Source organism: Triturus cristatus, chromosome 7 (genome assembly GCF_964204655.1).
Source record: "Triturus cristatus chromosome 7, aTriCri1.1, whole genome shotgun sequence".
Classification (NCBI taxonomy): domain Eukaryota; kingdom Metazoa; phylum Chordata; class Amphibia; order Caudata; family Salamandridae; genus Triturus; species Triturus cristatus.
Genome location: NC_140590.1, coordinates 1,017,992,116 through 1,018,014,719, shown reverse-complemented (window position 1 = coordinate 1,018,014,719; position 22,604 = coordinate 1,017,992,116). Strand labels below are relative to the sequence as shown.

Sequence of the window (22,604 nt, the reverse complement as noted above, 5' to 3'; positions counted from 1 at the left end):
AAAACAGTCAATGGTTTCCTACGGAAGAAAATTGGGTTACTGGTAAGTATGGTTGGGAATATTTTTCAGGGTCAGTGCTGGGCACCAAGATCCAGCACTGGGATCTCTCCTAAAAGCAGGTGAGTATTTTTGTTTTCGTTACAAGGTTGATTTTTGGTGAATATTTTAGGTTTTAGAAACTCCACACTTAAAAGAAATTTCAGAATGAACCAGTCAATGTTACCCAATGGAGGAAAATTGGGTTATCGTCTTTTGGGTTAGTACTCGACTGGCAGAGTTAAGGTTCTGGGCACAGACTCAGGGGTCTCCCAGGGTCAGGTAGGTACAGTTGTTACACCCTCAGTGGCACAGGGGCAGCCGGGTGCAGAGTGAGTTAGGCCCAATGTTATCCTATGGGAGGCAGGGCGGCCTTGGTTGGTGGCTGCTGACTAGCAGGCCACGCGGCTGTGGGATCTGGGCTCCTGGTCACTTGCTCAGGGCAAATGAAGTATCTAGGTGTAGAGGTTACACTGCCAGGGCCACTCGGGCGGCTGGGTGCAGGGTGCTTTTGAGCCTTCGGGTGCTCAATTGATTTCAATGGGAAATCTCCGGTTTAGAAAGACTGCAAGCTCGGGGACGAAGATTCTTCAGGTGCCACCACCACTTCGAGAGGTAAGTTGGGTAGTTTGAGGACAGGTAGGTACCCAGGAGTTGGGCACAGGGCGCTGGGTGCAGGGGTGCCTTTTTGGTGAAGGGAAATCTTACCATCTGTTGATCGCGGTTTGGGGGGGTACCTGGTTCTGAGGCTGCAGGCGTCGTCGGGAGCGTCGAGGAAAGTCTCTGGGTGCTGGACTCGGGGTCTCAGTCGCCGGGGGGGGTCGTCCTCGTGGTCTTTGTTCACTCCGGCACAGGCCAGGCTTGGCGGGTGCAGAGTGTGCAGGGTTCGCGACTGGGCTGATGCCAGCGATTAGAAGCTGATTTTGAGCAGAGCCTCTGCTCAGGGGAGTCCCAGGTGCTTAGAGCTCAAAGGTAGCGAGGTCCTCCGGGGTTTGTGAGGTTGCTGGCCACAAGCGGTGCCGGGATGTAGCAGGAGCAGGTTCGAGGGTGGACAGGTTCGGTAGGGCTGGGGCCAAAGCAGTTGGTGTCTTCCTCTTCTTAGCAGCTGCAGAGCAGGTCTTCTTTCTTCTTGCTCTTCTTTGTAGTTCGAAATCTGGAATCTGGGGAAGGAAGGTTCAGGGTGCTCTAATACTATTTAGGGGCGTTACAGGTAGGTTAAGGGCAGGGACCAATGGGTCCCTGTCCTGGGGTGGGTACACCCCCTATCCTGCCACTCTCCTGTTGGAGGGGGGCAGTAGCCTAGTCCTGATTGGGCAGGGCATCCCATCTTCAAGATGGCGAGCGCCCTGAGATGTGATTCACCTCGCCTCCCCCACCTGAGGGGTGGGGTTGACAGGCTGGCACATTCCCTGTACTACACCTATCTATTTCCCCATTTGCCCATAGCAAGTGACCAGGAGCCCAGCTCCAACAGCCGCGTGGCCTGCTAGTCAGCAGCCACCAACCAAGGCCCCCCTGCCTCACATAGGATAACATTGGGCCTAACTCACTCTGCACCCGGCTGCCCCTGTCCCGCTGAGGGTGTAACAATTGTACCTACCTGACCCTGGGAGACCCCGGAGTCTGTGCCCAGAACCTTAACTCTGCCAGTCGAGTGCTTACCCAAAAGCCGATAACTCATTCTCCTTAGGGTAACATTGACTGGTTTCTTCTGAAATTTCTACTAAGTGTGGAGTTTCTAAAACTTAAAACATTCCTCAATAATCAGCCGAGTAACGAAAACGAAAATACTCACCTGCTATTAGGAGAGATCCCAGTGCAGGATCTTGGTGCCCAGCACTGACCCTGAAAAACATTCACAACCGTACTTACAAGTAACCCAATTTTCTTCCATAGGAAATCATTGAGTGTTTTTCTGTGAAATTTCTTGTAAGTGTCGATTTTCGCAAACTTCAAATATTCTTTAAAAATCGTACAAACTGTGAAAACTTAATTACTTACCTGTTTTAGATAGAGGTCCCAGTACTGAGTCTGGGTACCCAGTATTGGATTACAAAAGTAACGAGAACATACTATACCTGCAACAAATTTTCTGCCATAGGGTATCATTGACTGTTTTCTATGAAATTTCTTCTGTCAACTTTTAAAATAGCAAAATATTGCCTAAAAATCATAACAGTAACTAAGTCGACTTTTATCACTTGTTTTGAAGCACTGTCCCAGGACTGAATCTAGGATCCAGTCCTGGAATTACAAAAGTAATCCTGAAAGTAATCTATTGCAAATAACTTGACTTCCATTGAACTCAATGCATTATTGTGTTTAAAAATGTGTTGCCTATTGCAACAACCTGTAACTTTCTACAAAAGCCAATTGCATATTACAATTGGCTTCCACTGCCATGGCCACTCTGGCGGTTGGATGCATTTACCTAAAGCATCTCATTCTGAGAAAGTATATTTTAATACCTATTGTTGGTTCTAAAATAAAACACATATATTTTTTTATACAAACCATTGGCCTAGAGTTCAGTTATTGAGTGTGTGAGACCATTTGCTGACTGAGTGTGTACAACAAATGCTTAACACTTTCCTCTGATAGTGCCTTACTGCTCGACCAAGCTACCACTTTTGAGAGTACGGTTATATCTAACTTTAGCCTCTGCCAAACCTCTGGGGACTGTGGACTCTGTACACCCTGTACCTATTTGGGAACAGTATATACAGAGCCACTTTCTCACACCCTCCCTTCCAGAGAATCTTATTTAGCCAATAGGATAATTCCTTTTTATAATACAGAACAATAGTCCAGAAGGTATTTTTTTTTTCTTTGTATTCAGAGCTTTGTACATCCATTGTGCATAATTTTACTCTATTTTTTTTTTAACTAGTTTTTGGAGCATTAATTTAAAAAAAAAAAAACAGAACAACCAACACTTGTTTTGCCCTATGTGTCGGTGTCGAAACCTGGCCTCTCGGTGCCGACCAAACACAAATCCCTCGGCACCGACGCTTCCGTGTCGAAGCCTGCCTCGGCGCCGACCAAAAGATCGGACACCCCGAGAAAGCACGACGCGGATAAACCGACGAAGCCTTCAGTTCCGAAAATATCGGCACCGATGGAGGAATCGGTGCCGGAGGAGCTTTTCACACCGGATCCTCTTCAAAAGACTTTAACTAAGGATCCCAGGACTGGACATTTAAATTTGTCTTCCAAGAAAAGACTTTTGGACAAGCCAACTCCTCCTCCACCACCAAAACGGAAGGACTCTGCCACATCCCCGTTCAGAGTACCCTCCCCACCACCTCAAACTCCTCCTCTTCCTCCTCCACCTCCTCCACCTCCTCCCCCTCCTCCACCCCCTCCATCTCCACCCCCGCCTTCTCCACCCTTGCCTCATCGGTCTCCAACCCCGTCTCCGGACCCTGATGACCACGGAGATCCATTCTATGATCCACAGATGCCCCGCAGGACCCCACTCCTCCGGGAACACCTGACCCATGGGAGGATTATCACAATCCCGATGTCCCAGATGTGCCTCAGGATGATCTCTATCCATCCAGGCCGTCTCCACCAGAGGACTCCCTGGGGTTCCACCACCTCTTACAACGGGCGGCACATTACCACGGGGTGGAATTACAGTGATCCAGTTGAGGAAGACTTCCTACTTGACACATTTGACATAGCAGATAAATCCGCCGCTATATTACCCATGCTTAAAGGGGTGACTAAGCATGCCACAGAGGTTTTCAAAGACCCCGTTAGAGCTAGGGTCTTGAACCCCAGAATAGAAAAGAAGTACAAGGCAGCCCCCACGGATCCTGTCTATATTAAAGGACCTGCGCCCCTAGACTCACTAGTGGTTTCCACAGCTAGGAAGCGCTCCAACTCTCAGTCATCTGGTGAGGCTCCACCACCTGATAAGGACTCCAAGCTTTCAGATGCGTCGCCGTCGAGGCGAAGGTCGCCGTCGAGGCGAAGGTCGCCGTCGAGGAAGAGAGAGTCATCGGGATCGGTGTACTCTGTGGTGTATACGCCTCCTCGCATGCCTACGCCACCGCCTCCTCCTCCACCACCACCGCCAACACCACCGCCACCTCCACCGCCACCACCGCCTCCAGCGCCACTGCCTCCGCCGCCCCCACCTCGTTCGTTACCACGCACTCCGTTGGGGCCGCCGGCAGTTCCTCCGCGGTCCGTTTCCCTTCCGAGGTACCCGACTCCGCCGCAGGGGACTCCGAGGCCGCGACATCCACGGTCGCCGGGACCGGCTCGGCTGGCGGGCAGACCGAAGCCGAAGAGGTCACGCTCCCGCTCTCTCAGGAGGAGAAGATTGCGGAGCCATGGACGGTCATCGTCGGACTCAGGACGACGCCGTAGGAGGCACAGGTCCAGGTCGCACACGCGGTCCTCGACCAGAGATTTTTCACCGACGCTGTCGGACTCGCCGGGGACTAGGGTGTCTCCGGTGGACGATTTGGTCTCTTTCCAAGAGGTGCTGTTGAGAGGGGCAGCAAAGTTGGGTATCACGGTGACGGTTCCAACACCCACGACGTCCGTGATATTCGAGACACTTTATAAGAAACATCTGTCTCGCCCTCTACTGCCTCTTGTACCAGGACTGGTGGAGCCCGCGTTGGAGCTGTTCCTCACTCCCGCGGTGACGAAAGCCGCCCCCTCCAGGCTCATGAAAAAGTATAGGGCCCCTAAGTGGGACCCTACCTTTTGAAGGTGGACCCGAAGCCGGATTCGGTCATCGTGACGGCGGCGAGGAAACAACATGCGACCGCGCCTTCATCGACGGTCCCGCCTGACAAAGAAAGCCGCTGGCTGGATCCTGCGGGCAGGAAGGTGTGTGGTGCCGCCGCCACCACCATGAAGGCGGCGAGTGCAGGGGCTTTGTTGGGGCGTTACGACCGGGCCCTGTGGGAGTCCCTGCAGCAGTATGCGGACCTGCTGCCCCGGGACAGGAAGGAGGACTTCTTGGAAACAGTGCGTGAGGGCATGCTGGTTTCGAATCAGGTGATCGGCGCGGCGGCGGATGTCTCCTTGTTGGCCGCCCACGCCTACTGTCATGGCGTCCACCAGAGGCGGCATTCGTGGCTGCGCCTGACGTCCCTCAAACCAGAGGCGCAGCACAGAGTGGCCAACCTGCCCTTTTCGGGGGAAACCCTGTTCGGGAAACATGCGGATGATGAGATGGCCCGCATGAAGGCGGAGGCGGAAACCCTGACGGCCGTCGGGTTGGGGAAGGCCGAGAAGAAGCGCCCGTTCCAGAGGCGGTTCGGGTCTTCGGGCAGAGGGCGTGGGCAGGGTTCGGGACAGCAGCAGCACCAACAGCAGCAGTTCCGGAAGCCCTTCCAGAAGCGCCAGAGGGGTAGAGGAGGCCAGCAGGCGACTCCCACTACCAAGGGCCCGGCCGGGTCTCGGCCCTGAGCGGCTACTTCCCCCTCAACCGTTACCCACTCCAGTGGGGGGAAGAATTCAACTTTTTCCGGCAGAGTGGGGAAAAATTACTCAGGACAAGTGGGTGCTGAATATTGTTTGCAATGGATACAGTCTTCGGTTTATCAGCCCGCCTCCAGCGATTCCGCCGGTCAGCTCTCAGTACCAGCTGAGAGAGCTCCAGGCGGAGGCAGACATCTTGTTGAGAAAAAAGGCGGTAGAAGAGGTACCTCTGTCTCAAAGGGGAAGAGGTCTGTACTCTCGGTTCTTCCTCGTTCGCAAGAAGGACAAGAACGAGTTCAGGCCCATTCTGGATTTGCGACAGGCAAACAAATGGATTCGCAGAGAGAAGTTTCGCATGCTATCGTTGCACCAGATTTACCCTCAGCTGCAACGGGGAGACTGGCTCTGTGCCATAGATCTACAGGATGCGTACTTCCACGTGCCCAAAGCACAGGAAGTTCCTGCGATTCCAAGTCGGCGCCAATCACTATCAATACACAGTACTGCCATTCGGGCTAAAGTCTGCGCCCAGGACCTTCTCGAAGTGCATGGCGGTGGTGGCGGCACATCTGCGAAAGAACAAGGTGTTTATCTACCCGTATCTGGACGATTGGCTGATCAAGGCTTCATCCTTCTCGGAAGCGCAAGATCACTTCCGATGGACGTGCGCTCTCTTGCACAAGCTGGGGTTACACGTCAACATGTCCAAATCGGTCCCGACTCCGGTCCAGTGCATACAGTACCTGGGAGCCTCCATCGATACGCGGTCAGCAAGCGTGTCTCTTTCGGAGGAGAGACGGTTATCACTCCTTCGGAAGGCTCAGGACCTCAGGACTGCTCCATCGACTACAGTGAGGAAGGTGTCTTCTCTACTGGGATCGATGGCCTCCTGTATCTTCCTCACGCACGGCTACACATGAGACCACTGCAGGAGTGCTTGGAGGATCAGTGGGATCAGAGGACAGGCTCTTGGGACGACAAGATACGACTGTCGCTGCATGCTCTTCAGTCTCTGAAGTGGTGGTGTTCGGCGGAAAACCTCCTCAAGGGGGTTCCCTTCCACAAGGACATTCCCACGACGAGCGTCGTGACGGATGCGTCTCTCCAGGGCTGAGGAGCGCATTCCGGGGACTTGCAGATTCAAGGAAAGTGGTCTGCTTTAGAATCAACGTACCACATCAATTTCCTGGAACTCAGATCTGTTTCCTGGCACTGAAGGCCTTCCTTCCGTCCTTCCAGACCAACTCGCTGCTGATACAGACGGACAATACAACCACGATGTATTACCTCAACAAGCAGGGGGGGTCGAGATCGCGCACTCTGTCGCAGGAGGCGCAGGCGATCTGGCGCTGGCTGCTGGCCCGAGGACTGACTATTACGACCACGCATCTGCCAGGGGTGCAGAATGCTCAGGCGGACGCCTTGAGCAGGCTGATTCCGGAAAACCACGAATGGGTCATAAACGATGAAGTACTAGGAGAAGTCTTCGCAAGGTGGAGGACTCCAGACGTAGATCTGTTCGCCACCGCCGAAAACAGCAAATGCCGAGACTTCGCATCCAGGTACTACCAGCGGGGGACGCTGGGGAATGCGCTATGGATCGATTGGTCGAACAGCTTTCTGTACGCTTTTCCACCCATTCCCCTGATTCCGGCAGTGCTCATCAAGCTGTCCCAGTCCAGGTCGCGGATGATCCTGATCGCCCCGGAGTGGCCCAGACAGTGGTGGTTCACGGACCTACTTCACCGGTCTCTCCTTCCTCACATGCGGTTGCCGTGCAGGCCGGACCTTCTCACGAAGTTCGGGGGCGGATGGTGCACCCCAACCTCTCGTCTTTGAGTTTGGCGGCATGGCTCCTGAAATAGTGCAATATGGCCATCTGAATCTACCAGACGATTGTATGGACATACTGAAGGAGTCTAAACGACCTTCCACTAGGACATCCTATGCTTACAAGTGGAAGAGGTTCTGTATCTGGTGTAAGTCCAAGAACTTTGATCCGACGACATGTAAGGAAGATGTCATCCTTCCGTACCTTTTACATCTGGCGCAGTCTGGCCTTAATTTCCATTCCATTAAGGTTCATCTGACTGCTTACAGGAAATGCCCTTCACAGACTTCCTTCTTTCAGATCCCTGTGGTCAAGGATTGTTCGAGGCATATGAGCTGCAGATTGTACACTTAGCATAGATCGCCATCTGGTGTTGGGCCCGGATGTTTGCAGTTTGTTTTTGTTCTTTGGACAGTCTTTGGAAGTCACGAGTTTGGTGACTCCTCCTTCGGTCCGTACTGCGCATGGGCTTCGGCTCCATCCTCAGATTGTTTTTTTCCGCCATCGGGCTCGGATGTGATACTTCGTGCTCCGGCTTCGAACTTCTACGGTTCCAGCCTCGACGGAAAATCCTCGTTTCTTCGAGTTTCTTCATCATCATCTTCATCTCTCGAAGCGGCACTTTTATCCATCCCGTACATCGGCACCGGCCTTCGGGCCTTCCTCGACTCCGGTCCCGGCCGATGGAAAGGACTCCGTTCAAAAAGTGCCCAAAATGTGGGTCTAAATTTCCCCACACCGACCTCCATCAGGTGTGTAACCTTTGCCTCTCTCCAGAACACGAGGCCAGAGACTGCCCCGCCTGTAAGTCTTTTCGATCAAAAAAGACCATCCGGGATCGAAGAGCTCGACGCACCATGGCGCATTCCTCGACCGCGGCTCCACCGGACATCTTCGGAGACGACGCCGAAGCTTCGGGGCAACTACACACCCAGCAGGAGGACGACGTAGTCAGCGCTTCCGAGGCCGACGACTCCGACGTTTAGGACATCACACCGGCGCAGCGGGTCGTGAGTACTGTACCCCCTCCCACCCCCGCGCCCAAAACCAAAGAGACTCAGGTTACACCCTCGCCTGCAGGCCTGGGCAAAACCAAGCACACAGCTTCTATCACCCCACCTTCGGGCCCGGTGTCGAAGCCTCAAGTCTCACGGCAGCTCGGGCTCGAGCCAGCCGACGCCTGGTGCCGAAAAACACCATTCGGCACCGAAGAAAGGGATACCCAGCTCGACTCCGAAGCCGCCGGTGCCGAAGCCTGGACTCTCGGTGCCGACCAAACATAAACACAAATCTGTCGGCACCGACGCTCCGGCGCCGAAAACTCCTTCGACGCCGAGAAAACCGGAGGCTCCAAAAAAGCATGTCGCACAGAAACCATCGAAGCCCTCGGCTCCGAAACCATCGGCACCAGCGGACGATTCGGCGCCACTGGCTCTGTTCACACCAGACCCTTTGCAAAAGACTCTATCTAAAGATCCAAAGACTGGGCTATTGACTTTAATTATCAAGAAAAGACGCCTTGACACTCCGGCTCCTCCTCCACCACCCAAACGGGAGGACTCCTTAGGGTTTCATCACTTAGTACAGAGAGCAGCACACTACCATGGCGTGGACATGCACAGCGAACCAGTGGAAGACTACTTCCTACTGGACACATTTGACATGCAGGACAAATCCACGTCTATTTTGCCCATGCTTAAGGGTGTCACCAAGCATGCTGCAGAGGTGTTCAAAGACCCTGTCAGGGCCAGGGTACTAAACCCTAGAATAGAGAAAGTACAAGGCGGCAAGCACAGACCCTGCATACATTAAGGGCCCTGCTCCCTTAGATTCCCTAGTTGTCTCCACAGCTAGAAAGCGGGCTAACTCCCAGTCCTCAGGAGAAGCCCCACCGCCAGACAAGGAATCCAAACTCCTAGACGCGTCTGGCAAACGCACCGCCTCCCAAGCTGCAAACATGTGGCGCATTGCAAATACACAAGCGCTACTTGCGCGCTATGACAGAGCACACTACGACGAACTTGAGGCTCTTATGCAACACCTTCCCGAAAAACACAAGCGCAAAGCTCATGACCTGATACAGGAGGGTAAACTAATTACAAACGCCTCCATTAAGTGTGCCCTCGATGCAGCCGACACTGCATCTAGAGCCATAAATACTAGTGTCCTGCTTTGTCGCCATGCCTGGCTCAGGATCTCAGGGTTCAAGCCTGAAGTCCAGGCGTCCATACTCAATCACCCTTTTGACCAACAAACTCTCTTTGGGCCAAAGGTAGACGAAGCGTTGGAAAAGATGAAAAAGGACACAGACACAGCAAAGTCTATGGAGGCACTCCAAACACAAGCCTCTAAACGTTCCTTTCGACGCTCATCCTTTCGTGGCACAGGCAGAGGCTTCTCCACCGATAGCGCCTCTACCTCCTACAAGTCCCCTCCTCAAAATACCTTTTCAAAGGGCAACCAAAGGGGTGGTTACAGAGGCAACAACAATAAGGGCAGGGGCAAAACTAACACCACCCGTTCTGCTACCCCACCCGCACAATGACTTCCCTTCGCTCCCCCCAGACTATCCCACTCCGGTCGGGGGCAGACTACAAAACTTTATCCACGCATGGGAGTCCATAACATCGGACAAATGGGTGACCCAAATCATTCGGTCAGGGTACTGTCTCGAGCTAACATCTACCCCACCCAATATCCCACCAAGGCACCGTCCAATGTCTCAAGAACATTCCACACTGCTCAAACAGGAGGTACTCTCCCTCCTCCAAAAACACGCTATAGAGCAGGTCCCCGTCAATCAGCAAAATCTAGGGGTCTACTCCCTATATTTCTTAATACCAAAGAAAGACGGGACCCTCAGGCCCATTCTGGACCTCCGGCCTCTAAATGCCTACATACATTCAGACCATTTCCACATGGTCACCCTACAACAAATCCTCCCGCTCCTCTCTCAGGGAGACTTTCTCACTACCTTGGATCTGAAAGACGCATACTTTCACATTCCAATACACCCCTCTCACAGGAAGTACCTCAGGTTCGTGGTGGACGGGCAGCATTACCAATTCACGGTTCTCCCCTTCGGGGTTACCACCGCACCACGGGTGTTTACCAAATGCCTAGCGGTAGTGGCAGCACACCTCAGACGTCAACATATTCACGTCTTCCCTTACTTAGACGACTGGCTGATAAAAGCCGCGTCCTACCACCAATGTGTGCAACATACAAACAGCACCATCCAACTGCTCCACCAGCTAGGCTTCACGGTGAACTACCAAAAGTCCCACCTCATACCATCTCACACAAAGCAATATCTCGGGGCCACTATAGACACCTCCAAGCGTATTGCCTATCCAAACTCAGCCAGAATCACAAGCATTCAAGCCTTACGCAAAACATTCCTTCCCCAACACTCTCTTCCAGCAAGAGTGTTCATGAAGCTCATAGGAATGATGGCGTCTTGCATCTTTATAGTGCCCCATGCAAGACTCCACATGCGTCCACTTCAAGAGTGCCTAGCACAACAGTGGAACCAGGCCCAGGGTCAGCCGACGGATCTGGTGTTGGTGGACGGCCACACACATCACTCTCTGCAGTGGTGGAACACCACAAACCTTTCCAAAGGGCGGCCGTTCCTGGACCTGGTTCCTCAGGTGATTCTAACAGCGGACGCATCGCTCTCCGGCTGGGGAGCGCACCTCCTACACCTCACAATGCAAGGTCTATGGACGCCACAGCAAAAATCGCTCCACATCAACCATCTGGAGCTCTTGGCGATCTTTCTAGCCCTAAAATCCTTCCAAAAACAGATTTCGGGCAAAGCAGTCCTCATTCGCACAGACAACATGACTGCAATGTATTATATCCAAAAACGGGGGGACACACACTCCCCAGCTCTCCCGCTTAGCCCAGAGCATATGGAGATGGGCAATTCCCCAAAACATCTTTCTCCTGGCACAGCACGTTCCAGGCGTACAAAACACCATGGCAGATCTGCTCAGCAACAACTACACGAATGGGAACTGCATCCACAAGTTCTTCACCCATTCTTCCAACAGTGGGGGCATCCTCAGATAGACCTCTTCGCCACCCACGAAAACAAAAAATGCCCAAGCTTCGCCGCCAGATACCCACACCCATTGTCCAAGGGCAATGCGATATGGATGAACTGGTCAGGCAGATTTGCATACGCCTTTCCACCTCTCCCACTAATTCCATTAGTGGTAAGGAAGCTACAACAACACTCCCTCACACTCATTCTAGTAGCTCCGACGTGGGCCAGGCAGCCGTGGTACACCACACTACTACAACGGTCAGTGGTACCACATCAAAAACTGCACCTATCCCCATGCCTACTAACCCAGAACCATGGAGAAATCAGGCACCCGGACCCAGCTCAGCTCAACCTTGCGATCTGGCTCCTGAAATCTTAGAATTTGGATACCTTAACCTTCCCCCTGATTGCATGAACATCATCATGGAAGCCAGACGTCCTACCACTAGAGCATGCTATGCCGCAAAGTGGAAAAGATTTGTAATTTACTGCCGTAACAATACAATCAACCCTTTAGATGCATCCATACAGCACATCATATGCTATCTGCTCCATCTTCACAGGTGTAACCTGGCATATTCATCCATACGCCTACACCTAGCAGCGATCGCTGCTTATCTACAAAACAGACAGCATTTATCACTCTTCAGAGTGCCCGCTATTAAAGCCTTTATGGAAGGCCTTAAACGAGTAATTCCTCCCAGGGCACCACCTTCCCCTGTATGGAATCTAAATTTAGTTCTTACACGGCTAATGGGTCTGCCCTTCGAACCAATGCATAAATGTGAGCTACAGTTTCTCACCTGGAAAACAGCTTTTCTCGTAGCTATCACTTCCCTTAGAAGGGTTGGTGAAATACAAGCGTTCACTATACAGGAACCCTTCCTACAAATACATCACAGCAAGGTCATACTTCGCACAAATCCAAAGTTTCTGCCCAAGGTCATTTCCCCCTTCCATCTCAATCAATCGGTGGAATTACCTGTCTTCTTCTTGCAACCTCAATCTGTTGCAGAGAGGGCCTTACACACACTCGATGTTAAAAGGGCTTTGCTGTACTACATACAAAGAACGCAACCCTTCAGGAATACTAAACAATTGTTCGTTTCCTTCTCTCCACCACATAAAGGCAACCCCATCTCTAAATCAGGGATAGCTAGGTGGATTGTAAAGTGCATACACATTTGCTATCAAAAGGCAAAAAGAACATTATCTGTTCCGCCTAAAGCCCACTCTACAAGAAAGTTAGGGGCTTCGATGGCTTTTCTAGGGAACATACCCTTAGATGACCTCTGCAAAGCAGCCACATGGTCAACACCGCACACCTTCACAAAACATTACTGTGTAGATGTGCATTCCAAGCAGCAAGCTAGGGTGGGCCAGGCTGTACTAAAGACACTTTTTCAAACCACTGCAACGGATACTGGTGGTCGCCGCTAAGGTTGGGTACTGCTATATAATCTATGCTAAGTGTACAATCTGCAGCTCATATGCCTCGAACGGAATATGCTACTTACCAGTATGCATCTGTTCTTGGCATGTAGAGCTGCAGAGTTGTACACGCCCACCCACCTCCCCGGCTACCTGTATCCGTTCCAGTACATCTTATTTAGATATAACACACATGGGTTTCTCACTGTTATTACTACGCTCCATCATTTCCCTGTTGGCGAAAAACAATGTGAGGATGGAGCCGAAGCCCATGCGCAGTACGGACCGAAGGAGGAGTCACCAAACTCGTGACTTCCAAAGAACAAAAACAAACTGCAAACATCCGGGCCCAACACCAGATGGCGATCTATGCTAAGTGTACAACTCTGCAGCTCTACATGCCAAGAACAGATGCATACTGGTAAGTAGCATATTCCTTTTGGAAGGCTTGAAGAAAGTGTTTCCTCCCGTCAGACTTCCCTCTCCTTCCTGGGACTTGAATGTGGTGCTGTCCAGACTGATGAAGGAGCCTTTTGAACCCATTCACAAGGCTTCATTGCAGCACCTATCCTGGAAGGCGGCGTTCCTAGTGGCCATTACATCGGCCCGCAGGGTGAGTGAACTTCAGGCATTATGTTGTCAAGAACCTTATACTGTATTTCATGCTGCTAAGGTTGTGATGCGTACTCACCCTAAATTTCTGCCTAAGGTTATCTCTGACTTTCATGTCAACCAAACCATAACTTTACCTACGTTCTTTCAGAATCCCTCTTCGCCAGCGGAAAGGTCTCTCCATTCCCTGGATGTTCGGAGGGTGTTGAAATTTTATCTGGATAAGACCAAGGATATTCGTAGGTCTGACCAATTGTTTGTTAATTATGGCTCAGTCAGGACTGGTCTTGCGACCTCTAAGCAGTCCATTTCTCAGTGGATTGTGTCCTGCATACAATTGTGTTATCAAAAGGCTAATAAGACCTTAGGGGGTAAGCCTAAGGCTCATTCCACCAGGGGCAAAGCTGCCACGACGGCTTTGCTGCGTAATGTTCCTATTGCAGAAATCTGCAAGGCGGCCACTTGGAAGTCGGTCCATACATTTGCTGCGCATTACTGTCTGGACTCGGATGCCAGGGCAGATGCTCAGGTTGGGCAGGCTTCGCTGCGAAATTTGTTCGCACAGTAGTGGTAGTGTCTTGTGTTTTCTCCACCGCTTTTGTTGTGTGGGGATGGGCTTGCCATTCTATTCACTAGATTATGACTATACACAGAGATCCCCTACTACAGAAGGAGTAGTTTATTTTCTGTAACTCCAGTTCTGTAGTAGGGGTATCTCTGTTATAGTCATAAGCGCCCGCTCTCCTCCCCGGTGGAGAGATAATTATTCATATGAAGAATGCTACAGGTCTGGCGTGCTACGCCTTCAAAAAGAACTGAAAGTAAATGGGACCTGCTGGGCATTCTGGGATACTGGGGAAAGTTCTGGAAATCTGGAAAGTTTTCTTAAAGGCACAGAATCCTGTTTTAAGCCACATAATGGCAGCCTATGGGGCTTGTCTGTCCACTCCTTCCTCTCTATCATTCCAGAGGCTTTTGCTGGTAGAGGCAGGGTTTTTTCCTATGTGGAGAAAAACTAGACAGGCAGTGCTGTTTGTGGATGTTGGTGGAATTCTAGTTGAAGTACTGGACAGTGTAGCCTGTGGGTATAGGCTGCATTATCTGTCTTTAAATTAAATTCTCTCTTAAAGGTGTATGCAGGTCTGCATGATTTGTCACCTTTAGAGATTATTTTTTATTGCTCCGGGGTCCACGCACATGGGCGGGACTATTCACTAGATTATGACTATAACAGATACCCCTACTACAGAACTGGAGTTACAGCTTTGACCTCTCAGTTGAGTGCACAGAGCAACGATCACGTATTTTAGGGAAGAGAGGAGGTGTAAGGTATGTACAAGGATGAGATGGAAAGAGTGAACATAAGTTTGACTGATAGACTCTGAAGTCTTATACCCGTTTTGCAGGACTCTGGAATGTTTCACAATCTCAGTTTGAGAATTTACATTTTTCAATATTTACAATATAATCGTTGTTACTCGTTTATTTTAAATAGCTAATGAATATTAACAAAGCCAGTAGGTCTGGCTGATTTCAATTCGTCCAGATGTTGTACTATATAATTTAGAAGCAATAACAAAGCTTTTCGTGCCCACACTTTTCACAACATGCCAGAGGAGATGACGCAGGAATTTAGATGCCACCCCAATCAGTTACACTTCCAGAAAAACAAACATTCGTTAAAGCATACAATCCCTATGATCATAAAAACAAGTAGTAAACTTCACACGGCTGCACAAACTTAAACTGAAAAACTGCTGCAAAGCAGCAAGACCATATTTATCTGTACAAATGAAACCTATTATCTGGATCTGACAGAGGATAGTAAAATAAGGTAGGCTGCCAAATAACCATTACAGTAGTTGAAAGGTGGGACTTTCTAGACCTGGAGTACAGCTGATTGACTGTGAGTTATATAGATTTCTGTAAAATGTGTTCTAATTTGATTTAAGGTTCTGCATGGTGCTTGTATATTTTGCAGTAAATTCAGAAAAGCGTAACGCTCTGACCCTGCCTAGCATATGCTGCTTATTCTCTATATATGCTAGTTTTAATTACATATGCTTTATGTCTGAATTGAATGGAGAGTTTATTTTCGTTTTACCATACTAGCATCCTGGTGTAAACATATGGTTCCTTCGGATTCCATTGAGCTTTACTTTTAAGCATGTTTAGTGGCTAAATGTGTGCACTAAATGGTGTAGTAATTTTCACAGTGCAATGCAATGTTCACGTTTAAATAATTTTTGTTTACAGGATTCCCAGCAATCAAGCTTTGGCTCCACAGAACAAAGTGAGTTTTTACAATGGTTGCTATCTTACTTTCCGTCTCATTGCTTTTCCCCTCTATTGCACAAAATTAGTACAAATCTGAGTCTGTATGTCAGATAGGGCTGTCTTGACAACCACAATAGCACTGGCATAATTTTAATGCCAGACATTTAGTCTGCTTTTTTTGTTGACAGGAACAACAAATTTGGAAAAATTGGGGTCTACAGTTTTGCATGCAGTAGTATACTTTTTTTCAAATGTATTATCTAAAAATTCTTAGATTTTAGAGACGAATCTGTAGTACTTGAATATTTAAAAAATACTTTGGTGAAAAGGCTTCCTTTTTATGCAGGGGCCCAGTGGCTTTCACACTGTTCCTGTGATGCCCCTATTTAGTAGCCTGAACTGCTATGGAAAGTGGAGTCAAAGGGCAACTAGGAAGAGTAATGTAATAAAACATATTCTGTCCCTCCGCTATCCTTCTCAGTCCAAATAACTCTCTCATATCCACCACTAATTTCATATTTCACTATACTAATTCACCACTAATCCTTTGAGTTCCAGAGTAGCGTGTTACTCGTCAAAAACAAAAAGCGCTTCAACACCCCATGTAACAAGTGCTATATAAATGCAAACCTTTTTCCCTCTTCTATCCCTCCGCTATCCTTCTGAATCCAAATAACTGACTAACCTATCCAGCACTCCAATTACTTTCAAATTTCACTATACTAATTCAACACTAATCCTCCTTGGGTTCCGGAGCAGCGTGCTCCTTGCTAAAAAAGCACTTTGACTCCTCGTCAGGGGTAGTAAGCACTATATAAATGCAATTACAATACAATGCAATATTTCATGGCAGTGCTTGCTCAGTAACTTAATTTTGCTAGGTTCTGCATCGTAGGACATATATATATATATATATATATATTCGACGAATCCAATTCAAACAATATTGAAAAGGCGCTGACTCCGTGGGAAATTTCGTCAAGAAAAATGTTTATTCACACCAAAGCCATATATATATATATGTGTGTGTGTGTGTATATGTGTGTGTATATATGTGTGTGTGTGTGTGTATATGTGTGTGTATGTGTATATATGTGTGTATGTGTATATATGTGTGTATATATATATATATATGTGTGTGTGTGTGTGTGTATGTGTGTCTATATATATATATATATATATATATATATATATATATATATATATATGTGTGTGTGTGTCTATATATATGTGTGTGTGTCTATATATATATATATATATATGTATGGGTCTGTGTGTGTCTATATATATATATGTGTGTGTGTATATATATGTGTGTGTGTGTGTGTGTGTGTGTGTGTGTGTGTGTGTGTATATGTGTGTGTGTGTATATGTATAGTCACTGAAAAAAACATAGGTTTCATGCACGTTATACCTAGGAATTAGCATTTAAAAAACCTTAGAAATTCACTGAAAAAAACATAGGTTTCAGGGGCGTTATAGTTAGCTGGACATTTCCCTCATACAAAACCCTAGAAATTCCAGTGTTATAGTTAGTTCAGCTAAATGTAACTCGCGCCTCCCCAATGCACTGCTGATGACGTCACATATTACATCACTCATGACATGGTTAGTGACATCACTGATATCATCCAGTGAGTGTGTTTCTGTACAGTTTTAATATGTTTAATATATATAGGGAAAGGTCTGTTGAAGAATGAGTGGATGTACAAGTATGTGAATGGATGATTTTTTAGGTGCGTGCATGAAACCTATGGTTTTTTCAGTGAATTTCAAAGGTTTTTTAAATGCTAATTCCTATCTATAACTTATCTCTAAAGATATCCTGTTTAATGATTTTGATTGGATTTGTATATTTTTCAAATTCAGTGTGTCAATTTCATTAATTAAATTTTTTTTAAAAAATACTTTATCACCTTTTTTCAACTCCTTTTTTCAATTAATTCTTTTAAAAATTAAAAATTATTATTTGAACTTAATGGGTTTTTCAAACATATTTATTTTAACTATATGTTCAAAACTTTATTTTATATATATTTTTTCCATGTTTTTGGATCTGCGCACCCATCGCGAGAGGAACCGTGCACCCAACGCGATAGGATGCGCGCACCCTGCGCGTATTTCGCCGTTTTTTTTTTAAAGGGGGCCCCAGGGGTCCTTCTGGGACCCCCTAAGCACCTCTAGAGGGTCAGAGTATTTCCACTCTGCCCCCTTTATATGTTTTACACACTTATTCCCCTTTCTTCTTCAGCCTCGCTTCTACCGAGGCAGCAAAGGCCGCCAACAGTTCCTGGTTTCGAATGTAGAGAGACACTCGACAGCCAATTAGCATTCAGCGCGCGATCGGGAGGGTGCGCGCTCGGTTCGGGGAGGGTGCGCGTACGGTCCGCGGATCCTCCGCGGCCATAGATATTTATGTACTTTTAACTCTTATTTTCTCAGGAAATGCTGAACGGATTCACACCATTTATGCAAAAGGCACGAGTCTGAACTGAGGATTACCTCTTTGCCAAATTTGGTGTCATTCCGTTCAGCGGTTCGGGCTGTAGCTGCATCAACAGGTCCTATGGGAAAATGCATGGGGAAAACGCGTTTTGGGACCACCCTTTTTTCTCGGCCCCCGATTGACGAATCACCACAAAACTTTCAGGGTCGGAGCGGAGCTGGCCAAAAGTTTGGAAAATTTCGCGAAGATTCATCAACCGGCGCCAAAGTTATTCCCAATAGAATGTTGCGGATTTCCTATGGAAAATAGGTCCTAACTATAACTATCTACTGGCGACCGCCAGTAGATAATAATTTATTTCACCAATCCTGGCATCCATAAAGAACAGGCGCTGACTCCTTGGGAAATTTATCAAAGAGAGGTTTTATTCCAAGAGGATGACCCATATATATTCAAACTTTAGGGAAATGGAATTGAAGAATGTTCATCACTGAAAATATTTTTCCATAAAGTCTCAGTGTAATCTGTCAGCGATGTATTTTCCTCTGAATGCTGTAAAAGAATTATTGAAAAAACTCTAACATAGCCTTTGAATGCTCTACTGTTTGTCATGGAAAAAGGCTGCCTGTATGCAAAAAGAATGAGAAGAAAATTCATCCTGATAGGCTACTACTAATGGGAGCTAAAACAATATGATTATACCTTTATGAACCTCAGAAGCACCCTATCCCAGCAGTTTGCCTGTGAGTGGCAGTTATTTTCTTCAAGGCAGGATCTTTAAACACTTAGGGTGTTTTTTCACACCTCTAAAATATTGTTCTGTATGTTCAGCGCTTGTAAAAAATATAGTACTCTACAAGTTGACATCCCTTTTGTCGAGTAAATTCATTTTGGCTTTTTCTGACAGGATTTTTTTAGTCAGAATGCCTTCTCTTTTTACCAATTGTCCATCGTGTTGAAGAAAGAAAGTGAGCACTGATGCACTTAGTCTGTGTGCTGTGTCCTTCTCCTTCACTCCTCACAAAAGGATGACACATTTGTCAAAAAAAGTCAGGACACTTAAGGACATAGAGGACATCAGACTGCGTGGTTTGATGCAAGACTTGAAGGCAGAACAAGAGAGAAAGAAAAGAATGGAAAGGTAGTTCTGTGGAGAAACATCAAAACTCTGGTATGGACTCCCGCTGAGGGAGATCTAAAGACAGAAAATCCCCTTCTCTGTATCAACTCCATCCCCATCTACACAGTTCATCGACGTCAAGAACATCGACGTCAAGAGGTTTGCTCCTGTCTTGTTCGCCGTCCAAAGAAGGGTCAACATTGATGCATCATCACCACTCGGCGTCAGAGTCTGCGGAAGAGGGTCATCACCACCGTCAACACGTAAGAATACGACTGCACCACCTTCACCTCAGTTACTCTCTTGATCAGTGTCAAAACGTCTCAGATCGACGAGATCTCACCACTCCTCGTCGAAGTCACAGCACTTGACATCAAAGACTAAGGGCCTGATTTAGATCTTGGGGGACGGGTTACTCTGTCACAACAGTGATGGATATCCCGTCCTCCTAAATATTAATCCCATTATATCCTTTAGGATTTATATTTCGGCTGACAGGATATCTGTTACCATTGTGACAGAGTAACCCATCAACCGAGATCTAAATTGAGCCCTAAGACTCATCCGGCGTCAAAAAGACATCTTTTCCCATTGAAGATGCCATTTCCAATAAAAAGTCTTACACAACGTCTATCACTGCTCGCTCGGCTTCGGGGGTATATGAGGTCTTACTATCTTCCCTAGAATTATCCAGGCCTTCCTCTACACATTCATCTGACTCTCAGCAGTCTGATTCAGTTGGCTCAGTCAGATACTACTTTCTCCTGTAAGGCCAATAATAACGGAGGACAATCCTTTACAGATGTCTTTACGCGTGTTGAATCTTTGTTTGTTGGAAGGGTTTTCAAAAGCCATGTCCATATCGCCTATTAGAAAATGAAAAAACTCCATCTCCGCTTAGAACTCCACCTCCAAGGACGACTCCTGACAGGTGATCCGTGACCCCATCACATTCCAAGTTAAGATCACTAACGTTCTACAACTTCAACGCGTTTGTCCTATACTCCATATTCTTCAGTCTCCGGCTAGAATTTCACCAGTGGATGATATCACTTCTCAAGATGCGTTGTTAAAGGTGGGGGGTGGGTGCTATGAAGCTAAATATTACTGTGAATACGCCTCAGCAACCAATATTGTGATCTTGGAAACTTTGCCGCCAAAAACAATACCTCTTTTTTGTGGTCTTCTGAACATAGTAGAGGAGAAGTTCTTTACTCCAGCTACAGTGAAGTCAGCTAACCCAAGGCTTCTAAAAAAAAAAAAAAGTACAGGCCTCCGCAACAAGATCTAGATTTTCTAAAGACTGATCTGAAACCGGATTCAATAATTGTAATGGCGGTGAGGTGAAGACATGCTTCTGCTCCGGAATCCACAGCACCACCAGCTAGAGAGAGCAAGCAAATGGGTGCCATTGATAAAGTCTGTGGAACAGCCTCCACCCAATTGAGGGATGCCAATGCTGCTGCCCTGTTAAGCACATATCGCAGAGAAATCTGGGATGGAATATAGTACTTTGTCTATTTACCAACTCACAGACAAGAAGACTTCCTCGAAATGGGGAATGAGTGTTAATTTCCAACCAGTCGGATAGTGCAGCAGTGGTCTCTGTCGAACTCTCGGCCACATCATTGTCTTGGCATTTCCTTGCAACGAACATCCTGGTTTACACTGTCTTCACTAAAGCCTGATGCCCAGACAAGATATTTTATTACCATAGGGTTCAAACCACGATGTGACCTTATTATTCACAATAGCGGCAACATCGAAGTCCATATTAAAGTAACTTTCAAAAAGGAGGTCCACCCCAACTAATCGTTTATAACCCATGGGCAAAAACTCATCACATAACAAACAATTGGAATCAGACACCCTCTTCAGTTTCCCACTCCTGTGGCGGGAGCGGTGAAATTCTTCCTGGAAGACTGAAAAGCCATAAACTCGGACAGATGCTATACAAAACGGGTATGCACTCCATTTCAAGAACACTCCATCCACGTTTCGTCCACTGCCCGTCACAATGGCTCATCCAGGCAACCTCCTACAAAAGAAATCTGTTCTACTACTGTGAGAAAGTGCCCTCTTTTTTGCATAGTTGCCCCCACTTTTTGCTGAATTGCTGATGTGCTTTGACTGTGTGTGTCCTGGGCTACTGTAAGAAAGAGGGTTTCTGTTGCAGTAACCCCCCCCCCCTTTTTTTTGTGCCTAATAGCTGATGCACTTTTCCTTGTTGTGCCCTGGGCTCCTGCCAATCAGGTGCGCAGGGCCTGTGTTCCTTCCCTAAAAACTGCCTAACATCCAAAACCCAAATTGGCAAACCCTGGCCACATGTCAGCCCCTGGTAAATGGTACCCAAGGTACCCAAGGCCTTGTGACCAGGGAAGGCCTCTAAGGGCTGCAGCACTCATTGTGCTACCCTTAGAGGCCCTGTACCCTAACACACACACACACTGCTCTTGCAGGCTGAGTGTCTGGATACAAGACATAACAGAGAGTCGACATGGCACACATCCCTGTGTGCCATGCCCACAACCTACACTACCCTGGCATACATCAGCCACCCCTCTAGCTTGGTGCCAGTGGTGCGGGCACAGAGGCAGGAGCCCTGTGCCCCTACATTACCCAGGTCCAGTCCTGGGTCCTGTGAGTGCAGTGCTGCCATCTAAGAGTATATGGTGCTGGGAGCTTGTCAAAAACGAACTCCACAGCACCATAATGGCAGCACTGAAGACTGAGAAGTTTGGTATCAAACTGCTCAGCACATTAAATCCACACTGATGCCAGTGAGGGATTTAATGTGCCAAGCACCTCAGAGGGCATCTTAGAGAGGCCCCCTGAAACCTAAACCTACAATCCACGTCTGTTCTGAGGCTGCCTAGGCTGCCACACAGCAGACAAGTTGCTGGACCCCTGGGTAGGAGAGACCCTGCTCTCCTGGGTCTGCAACAATGCACATCCTGGGCGAGGTGCTAAATCTCCTCCCCCAGGATGGGCAGGGGGAAGCTTCAAAGGCATGCCGCCTCTGTGAGCTTCCCCAGGCCACTGCAACCCCCCACTCAGGCGGAAGCTTGGACGAAAACCCCAAATAAGGACAGGGGATGTGCCGGCCTGCCAACCCCACCTCTCAGGTTGGGGAGGCGAGGTGAAGCACATCTCTGGGCTCTCGCCATCTTGAAGACAGGAAGCCCTGCCCAATCAGGACTAGGCTACTACCCCCCTCCCACAGGAGAGAGGCAGGATAGGGGGTGTACCCACCCCAGGACAGAGACCCATTGGCCCCTGCCCTTCACCTACCTGTAACGCTCCTAAATCTAGTATTTAGGGGCACCCTGAACCTTCCTTCCCCAGATTC

At 48.2% G+C, this 22,604-nt stretch overlaps 1 protein-coding gene across 2 annotated transcripts in view; it reads left to right on the top strand.

The window, feature by feature from the left end:
- The window catches only part of AFF4 (ALF transcription elongation factor 4), an 862,537-nt gene that overhangs the window by 332,172 nt on the left and 507,761 nt on the right, over positions 1 to 22,604 (top strand). For both annotated transcript variants that reach the window (XM_085618067.1, XM_085618066.1), the window contains exon 8: positions 15,669 to 15,705. In XM_085618067.1, the coding sequence (XP_085474193.1) occupies positions 15,669 to 15,705 (37 nt within the window). The remainder of the gene's footprint in view (positions 1 to 15,668; positions 15,706 to 22,604) is intronic.